Source organism: Acanthisitta chloris, unplaced genomic scaffold, assembly GCF_000695815.1.
Source record: "Acanthisitta chloris isolate BGI_N310 unplaced genomic scaffold, ASM69581v1 scaffold3659, whole genome shotgun sequence".
Classification (NCBI taxonomy): domain Eukaryota; kingdom Metazoa; phylum Chordata; class Aves; order Passeriformes; family Acanthisittidae; genus Acanthisitta; species Acanthisitta chloris.
The window spans coordinates 74,847-84,397 of record NW_008692932.1 but is presented as its reverse complement, the minus strand read 5'-3'; the positions used below and the strand labels follow the sequence as shown (position 1 = coordinate 84,397).

The 9,551-nt window shown below is 38.4% G+C and overlaps 1 protein-coding gene across 4 annotated transcripts in view; it reads right to left on the bottom strand.

Annotated features, from left to right (window-relative positions):
- The window catches only part of CDK17 (cyclin-dependent kinase 17), a 55,938-nt gene that overhangs the window by 8,934 nt on the left and 37,453 nt on the right, over nucleotides 1–9,551 (bottom strand). For all 4 annotated transcript variants that reach the window (XM_009082849.1, XM_009082850.1, XM_009082852.1 and 1 more), the window contains 5 exons: nucleotides 8,873–8,998; nucleotides 4,967–5,023; nucleotides 1,758–1,872; nucleotides 1,138–1,232; nucleotides 477–539 (listed from right to left, as the gene is read on the bottom strand). In XM_009082849.1, coding sequence (XP_009081097.1) covers nucleotides 477–539; nucleotides 1,138–1,232; nucleotides 1,758–1,872; nucleotides 4,967–5,023; nucleotides 8,873–8,998 — 456 coding nt within the window. The remainder of the gene's footprint in view (nucleotides 1–476; nucleotides 540–1,137; nucleotides 1,233–1,757; nucleotides 1,873–4,966; nucleotides 5,024–8,872; nucleotides 8,999–9,551) is intronic.

The window sequence follows — 9,551 nt, the reverse complement described above, 5'->3', positions numbered from 1 at the left end:
GGAAAGAGGATATCACTCGTTCTTAAATACATATCTTTAATCTTTTATGGTAGGCAGTGACACCCAAATCCACATTCGTGACTGAGGCTACATTTTCCTCAGTGTGCATATATAAATTTTATTTGAGGATACACCAAACTGTAGACTTTATGAGTAAAAAATAATGGAAGGAGAAGAAAAGTTCAAAAGAGTTATGAACATGTTATTTTTTGGTTTTACATTTTAAATAAAGAGAATGAAAGTACATGAAGTTACATAATCTTCTCTTTCCAATGTTTTCAACACTTGAAAGCCATCAAAACCCAAAAGACTGATGTCAAATGTAGTTAAGCCAGGCTTAAAAGTCCAAAAGGAGGTTAAGTTCCTTTATTTTAGTTCAAAAAGCCCTAAATCGTGTAGCTCCTGATTATTAAATTGTCTGAAATGCTTAGAACAGAGGCAGCTGGAAGGCAGCCACTGTCACTGAACCCACTCACCTTTACATTGTGCATACTCATGATGTTCCCACAGTCATCCATGTACTGCTTCAGATCCTTGTCCTATTAAAACACCACCATCATTGTTCAGTAAAATCGTGGAGAACAGATTACGTGAATTTATTTATTGTTAGAACAGAAATAATTAAACAGAAAATGAGTTTTCTGAAAAAGATATTCAATGATAAAAACCTGTAAAAGCCTGGACACAAAGGACACAAATACTCATGTTTTCCAGCAAACTGCATCATCTCAGGCAACATTATTTGCTATTGCCTTATCCTCTATCTGCGTGTGGCACAGGATTTTATAAAATTGGTATATTCTCCAATTGGAACTAAGCTACATCATAACAGAAAAATAACATTGGAACAACAGTCTGATTATCCTTTTGTACAGCTAATGAATTTGGACAAGTAGGCAGTTTGCTCGGGTAGACCTGCACTAGCTGTTGTTAATGAAACTCTGAAATGATCACAACAGTATTTACTAATTTACAGCAATTTAAGAACTGAATATGCTTTTCTCCTTTTCAGCTAAATGATTGGAGATGCAGGAGAAAATAGTACTGTACTTTTAACAAAAGTACAGAATTTTCTTCTGCCTCTTACTTAGAAACAGTAAGTGAAATGCAAAACTTGCTGACTGTTTAAGGACTTACCAGGTATTCGAAAACAAGAGTCAAAGACTTGTCTGTGTGCACAATATCGTGTAACGTAACAATATTTGCATGCTTCAGGTCTTTTAATAATGATACTGCAGAAGAGAATAAGTATAAAGTAAGTGTAAAACACATAAGCAGTAAAGGCATTTCAAGCAAGTTCATACAGATAAGTAGTTGGTATTTTTCAATTAAAAAGTTATTTTAAAGAACATATTACTCAGATAAGTTAGTAAGAAAGATATTTAAGCAAAATACCAAACATACACTTGAGTAACAAACTGTAAGCACTTCCTAAACTATACATATCAGGTAGAAGTCAATTGGTAAAACGTATTCCAAGTCCATGAAAGTCACTCACTAATAATTCAGTATCAAACCATCCATTTGTAACACTGCATTTGAGAACACAATCATCCCCCATAAAGTAAATAAATATGAAACACTAACTCTTACTATGACAAGATAAAATTTTCCTCATTGAAACTAATACTAATTTCACTAATCTCCCATGTTGCCTCTGTATTTGCAAGTCCTGACAGCACTTTGGTAAAAAAAAAAACGCATAAAAAAATCCGCAAGTATCCAAAATTCCAAGAATTAAACCAAAAAGTTACCACCTTCTCTTATGGCTGTGCATGGTGCACCCTCCTCATGTTCCAGGCGGATTTCTTTCAGAGCTACCAGGTTCTCTGTCAATTTACTTCTCCCCTTATAAACTGTTGCGTAAGTACCCTATGATATGGAAAAAGAAGGAAACTTTTACAAGTCATTCTTTCATTGAAGCATTAGTTAAATAAGAAAATATAAACTTGTGTCTGAGGTTCTAATAGGTTTCATTTTTTATATGTTTTTAAATAACATTATACTGACATATTGTAAAACGACAGAAGTATTTTTTAAGCAAGGACTGAACTCACAGAAGACACAAGGTATGCATATGCTTAATGGCTCTGAAAATTACATGGAAACCTACATACACAGAGCTACCAAAGAAGTCAGATCAGGTAGCATTAAGTTCACTAAGTTCACTGCTGGGATCATTTACGCTCCTGAAAGCCTCTATTTGATTAGTACTAGCTCAGGTGTCTCTACACTATGTTGCATGTATGTTTCCAAAGGCTGCACACATACTCTTCCACAGCCTTAATGAAAATATGTAACTCCTTTTGATAGCTTCTTGTCTTTGTTAAGTATTTTTAGACAGCAAGAGATTCAAAACTCTCAAGGCATGTTACATTAAGCCAAAAAATTCTCACAAAACAACAAGTAGGCAGAACAGATCCCTGGAAATGCAAAGAAGCAGCAAAATTACAGAAACGGCCTCAGATTATAGTACTGTACTATAAGACTCTGCAAAGGGATTTGGACAGGACAGATTGATCGGCCAAAGACAATTGCATGAGGTACAACAAGGCCAAGTGCCAGGTCCTGCATGTGGGTCACAACAACCCTCAGCAGCACTGCAGGCTGGGGGAAGCATGGCTGTAAAGCTGCCTGGCAGAAAAGAACCTGGGGTGCTGGCTGACAGAGCTGAACATAAGACAGCAGTGTGCCCAGGTGGCCAAGGTCAGTAGTGTCCTGGCTTGTATTAGAAGAAGTGTGGTCAGCAACTATGTTTGCAACTGGCAGTGGTGAGGCCACACTTTGAGTACTGTGTCCAGTTCTGGGCCCCTCACTACAAGACAGGCATTAAGGTGCTGGAGTGTGTCCAGAGAAGGGCAATGGAGCAGGTGAAGGGTCTGGAACACAAGTCTGATGAGGAGAGACTGAGGGGAGCAGGGGATGTTTAGCCTAGAGAAAGGGAGGCTGAGTGGTACCTTATAAATCTCTACAACTACCTGAAAGGAGGTTGTAGCAAGGTGGGAGTCAGACTCTTCTCCCAGAAACAGGTCTCTTCTTCCAGCTAGCAAGTGATAGGACAAGGCTTTGGACAAGTCTGATGAGGAGAGACTGAGGGGAGCAGGGGATGTTTAGCCTAGAGAAAGGGAGGCTGAGTGGTACCTTATAAATCTCTACAACTACCTGAAAGGAGGTTGTAGCAAGGTGGGAGTCAGACTCTTCTCCCAGAAACAGGTCTCTTCTTCCAGCTAGCAAGTGATAGGACAAGGCTTTGGAGTTGTACCAGGGAAGTTTAGATTGGATGAAAAATTTCCTGCATGTGGGTCCCAACAACCCTCAGCAGCACTGCAGGCTGGGGGAAGCATGGCTGTAAAGCTGCCTGGCAGAAAAGAACCTGGGGTGCTGGCTGACAGAGCTGAACATAAGACAGCAGTGTGCCCAGGTGGCCAAGGTCAGTAGTGTCCTGGCTTGTATTAGAAGAAGTGTGGTCAGCAACTATGTTTGCAACTGGCAGTGGTGAGGCCACACTTTGAGTACTGTGTCCAGTTCTGGGCCCCTCACTACAAGACAGGCATTAAGGTGCTGGAGTGTGTCCAGAGAAGGGCAATGGAGCAGGTGAAGGGTCTGGAACACAAGTCTGATGAGGAGAGACTGAGGGGAGCAGGGGATGTTTAGCCTAGAGAAAGGGAGGCTGAGTGGTACCTTATAAATCTCTACAACTACCTGAAAGGAGGTTGTAGCAAGGTGGGAGTCAGACTCTTCTCCCAGAAACAGGTCTCTTCTTCCAGCTAGCAAGTGATAGGACAAGGCTTTGGAGTTGTACCAGGGAAGTTTAGATTGGATGGTATGAAAAATTTCTTCCCCGAAAAGGATTGTCAAATATTGGAACAGCTGCTCAGGGAAGGGGCTGAGTCACCATCCCTGGAGGTATTTAGAAGACGTGTAGATGACAGACACAAGACTTAGGGACCTGGTTCAGTGGTGGACTTGGCAGTGCAGGGTAACAGTCGGACTCTGTGATCTTACCGGTCTTTTCCAACGTAAACAATTCCACGATTCTACATACCTGGTATTGTTTCATTCTATTTTTTAAGCAAGTGAGATTATGTACACCCACAATCATGACTCGATTGCTACTACATTAACAATCCTTGAGAGATGTGCAATGCTATGCCATGTCTAGTGATCTAACAAGTACTATAGGGCAAAAAAATAAAAATAAATAAAACTACATGTGTTTGGAAATTAAAACATTGCAAACGGAGGACTGACTGCAATATTCACAGCAAAGATGCTGACCAGCCCTTCTTCCTTCTGCAATGTTCGGTGCATCCCATCCCAGTGCTACTTATCCATTTTTTATCCTGTTTTTCAGCCTCAACCAAATTGGACAGGACTGACACTTGGCCTCTCATGAATTCTACTGTTTGTCTGAAAGTCAGAGGCTGAGTGGAGGTGGACAGCCACACTGCCACCCTCCCAGAAGTAAAGGCAAAACCAAAGTGTTACGCATTTCACCTGGCTGCCCAGCTCAGGCGTGCAGGCTTTCTACCAGAACGTGCATGGCTACTGCCTGCTCCTTGCAAGCACTGGCTCCTTGCACGCACTCACCATGAGTGTTTCCTAACACCCAGCTCATGGTAGGAGGACACCAGACCCACCTAGTTTTATTATCAACGGAATAATTTTGTCTATCTGCAAAAAAAACCTATGTAAGGAGGGCACAGATCATCTGCTAATAGAATCTTGCTCTTCCCCAGCTCTGTGACAGTTTTCCTGCTTTTTTCATTTTTTTCTTACTACGTATGCATAGAACATTTGTGTGGTTGTGACAGTGTTCCACATGTTGAATATGTATTGTTTTACTGAAAAGAAATTCAATGGGTATTTTGAGGGATACAGAGATATTCAGTCACCATTTATGTAAAATTTTACATGAGCTGCTGTCATCAAAGCAGCAACCATGCCAAAAGAAAACTATACATACCTCTCCAAGCTTTTCTAACTTGATATAGGTTTCCATTTTTCCAAATCCAATTTCTGACTGCAATGAAAAGAAATGCAAATAAAATTACTAAAACTGAACACTTCACTTACACATCATTTAACGAACAAACTAAACTTTGTTTCAGAAAATCACCTGACAGTACTTGACTAAACACTGCACAACTCCGGTATTTTAAAAACAATTTAGAGTATTATTATACATATGAATCCCAGCACCCAAGCCTAACGCTCAGCCTCTTGGCCAGACTACTGTGCATCCTGGAAGGACTATGTACTGCGCTACACTTAGGCCAAAACCTCACTTTACCATACCTCCTCCTACTTAACTCTGCTCCACTCTTCTGATCTGATTACTAGTAATGAGGTTGTTATAGCTTAAAGTACAGAAGTCATCTCTAATTACTCCATCCTTTCTCTTGCTCAGCACAACCATATGCTGCAGCTTCTTTCAAAGTAACTTGACTTATTCACTATGTTCAAGATCTCAGCTCCAAGTTTCTTCTTCCATTCTGACCTTGCAATGTTTTTCAGACTAAAATTTTGCCAGGGAAAAACCCCTAAACATCCTTTCACCACAAGCTTCAGCTTTGTCTTAACAATTTACATTTCACACCTCTTAACTCCAAATCTTTGTGTATTTTACTTGGATCTGCCTTCTCTTTTTTTTGTCACCAACTTAGCTCTTCAATGCAAGCCAGAATGGTTTGCCTGCCTATGCAGCAACTTGATTTCTGAAGACTGAGATCATTACTCTTTTCCTGTTCACATCCACTGCTACACTCATTTTTAACACAGCTATTTCTTACAGTTATTTTCATATAAGACTGTCAGCAGAGCTTCCTATCGTTCTTGCAGTGTAAAGAATGCTGAAAGGAAACATGTAAAACATGAATTTTTGAACCAATTTACAAAACGTATGTAGCCTATACCCTGTCAAAACTCATGAGATTCATGGGGTTATGTTTTACTGACAACTGAACATACACCAAAACAAAAAAGACAGGTTTTCTCCCTGGCACCACCACCTCCTTTCAAGTTCCAAACATAGCTCTTCCCTGTCTATTTCTTTGCAAGGAACAGTTCTTTGACCCTGATCTGGCTTCAGCACCTAGACCCACACATCAGAACACGTTGATTTGATCCTAAAAATTTGATGGCTATTAATGTTTTGTATTATTTCATGATAACATACTGTAACACATTCTGCTAACTGTATTAAGATTTGACTATAATAGGAAGCTAAGGGAAGTTTGATTAATGTTAAAGTTTCAGAACACATGCATGAAAATACATCTGAAGTGTAAGAACTTGTCTGCTAACATCGGATATACCTCAGAGGAAAAAATATGTTAATATAGCATTAAGAGTATTTCTGCTTTATTAAATTAGAGTTAGAACTTAAATGTTTTAAAATTGTGTAAGTATACTCTAGCATCACACACATTTAGGAGCTTGTTAAAGACAAGCTGTTATCTCAAAATACGAGCTAAGTTGCTGTTTGGCAACTCTTACAAGTCCAGTGAGATTTTAAACATACCACTGATATAGGTACAATGTTAGCAAAATAAATACTGTGTTTCCAAAGTGCGTTTTGGCCTACTTAAACAAACCTAACTTGAAATATTACATGGTATTAGAATTAAAAAGATAGGCTGCTTAGTTTATAGGAGAAACTAAAGGAGAACTCATAGTCATTGGTCTTGTTATTGCCAGACAGCCTGGAATACAATTTACAAACCTGATTTGTAAGAAACCTCAATGTTTTTCATCAAGATAAATAATCATACACCACTTCCTACATACAGAAAACACATTCTTCAAGACCTCCCCTTCAACGTGTTTAAAGTTTTTATCACATTTTGGTTGCTTATCAGTCCTAAGAAAAACTAATTTTTAAATTCCTCAAACCAAGATCAATTTTATTTTTCCTTCAAAACAATTTCTGATTTTTTTTTTGCAATACACATCTACCTCGACTTCCACAGAAACACCGATGCATGGTATATATGGTCTCTAACTTCTAATGACTGGTGCAGAAGTTACACCTCTGCCACTGTGCATGCAATACTGCACATGTACACACAAAATGCAATTACTGTAAAAGCTGTTTTCCTCCCCTGTATTTCAAAGAAAAACACCAGACCTAAAGTATAACATGCCCTCACTTAGTACTTTTTATAGCTTTTTTCCTTTGATTCCTATTAAGCCTTGCAAAGAGACATGCCTTTGAAACAGAGCACAATACTCATATATTGCAATTAGCAGTCTGCAAGAGGCTTTCAGAGACAGTTTCAGATAATCAGTCCTTGAATTTCTTTTTTTTAAAGTTTAGCTTGAAATGCATGACTGCATGCCACAGCACTCTGGCAGGTTTCATTTTGGACTTCTACACCCTTTAAAAATGAAAGCATTTTTTAAAGGCAAAACAAAACACCCATGTGACAGGAAGCTGGTTCCATGCACACACCATATTCATAAGAGGCACCATTTTTCTGTTGGTCTTCTAGGAGGTAAACAGGAGAGAACTTCAACTGCTCTCTGGGCTCAATGTTAAATGAGCAAGGGGATTTAGATATGCAGAAAAATTTCCCCAGCCCTAAATGTCACACTCCACTGCAAAGGTTCTACTGAAAAGATACTTCCACCAGCATCTGAAAAGAGGTTTGGGCAAGTCTGTTCCTCAGTTCAGTGCTGCATCAGTAACTGGTGAGAGAGCTACAAAACTCTGGCACAAATATTTAACCTTGCTATATTGTTATCACTTGCAGAACTTTGCTCCAATCTTTTCCTCTGTTGTTCTTACAAAAGGTGGCATGCAGATCAGAGCTTTATTAGCTTAGCACACTTAATTTTGTTTTTCAGCATAAAAATACATGGTAAAAATCAACCACTGCTTTGTTACAGACATTACTGACAGTAATATAAAGGTATTTCATAGTTAATAAAACTATTTCACTACAGGTACTTTCATATTTATTTTTCAGCAAATAAGCCATTAAATCAAGAAAACAGCAACATGCATTTCCTAAACCTGCTCAGTTTTCCACAGTGATGTCTCAGCCATTAATCTGCTCAGGATGTCAGTAAATGTCTAGCAGTTCTTTAAGAAAGACCTCGATTAACATTTGGAAAGTTGATAGATCAAATTATGACTGAAACATAGCAATTTCTGTAAAAATAAGACAATAATGGTTTATTCTTTCAGGGATGTTAATATTTAATATGCAAAACATCCAAGATTTCTAGCGCTTACATTCTGATTACAGTATAGGAATCCTCATTCTGCCATCTCCAAGGCAAAGATTAATTTTATAAAGTAACCCAATGATCTAAAAAGGTGTAAGTGAATTTATTCATTTGTTCTTTTAGGAAATCGCATATGTTTTAAAAAACCCCACCACAACCAAAAAAACAACCACGCAAAACACCCACTATCATCTCAACAGCAATTCTGAGAAAGAAAATTTGCTAACGAATAGAAAAAGAAGAGTGAGAAGGACCTGCCTTCGTATTATGCTGCTTTAGGGCCTTCCTACTAAATCACATGAAGGCCCCAGGCTTGACCTAAGACTACATGGCCTATTTGCTCAAACAGATCATCCCTGCCCTAAAAAGCTGAAGGATTTACAATGCACTTTGGGAGTTGAGTTTAGCCACTGATTTCAATGGGTCAAGACCTTCACTAAGAAATAACAGGATCAGGTTTGCAGAATTAAAACGAGAGAAAGGATGAAGCTCTTCACTGGTTTTGAAGGGTGCATGCTGATTTCAGGGCACTCCTGGTGCAAATGAAGCTGAAATATACCTATGGATTACAGATACCTGCATTAAACGAATGCCAAAGACCCAAGAGGCTGGTTTAAAAAGGCAGATGCATTGCACTTACTAGTGATGCTCTACGAGAACGTCGACTCATGGGCTGGTCAAATGGCGGGCTGTTGATCTGCAGCTTCTCCAGATACACATCAGGTATCCTGATATCAGCAGGCAGGGACAAGCGCTTGTTCAAATCCTGCAGCAAATAATGTTAAAAAGGGTCAAGTATAACTCAGTATTTCCCAAAATGTTTTTGAACACCTATAGTGCTACTGTTCTTCCAGTGCTTTTATTAGAAATATTTATACAACGAAAAATAATCTCACAGAAATTGTTTAAAAAACATATTCTCTTCTAACAGTACTTCAATTTGATTAGATCACAGGTTAAAAACCCCTGTGCAAACTCATTACTCTAACAAGAAGAATGACATTAAAATGCAATTAATTACATTGTGGATAAATGTATTAAGCTTACTTGAGTACTTATATATACCTGGATTACCAGAAACTGAGAATTCAGAGACTAATTAACAGGTTTCTGTTCATATAGCAATTACATTAGAATAACAAGAGACCTCCATGATTCAAAATATCACCCTCTCTTTGTCTTGACTATGAAAAGTTATAAACTTACTTTGATTTCCATTTTCCCAGTCTTACAAAACAATTACTTCATTATTGTAGCCAACTATTATAAATATTAATACATTTTTTCCATTTCAAACTCTTTTCAATAAGCTCTTCAGA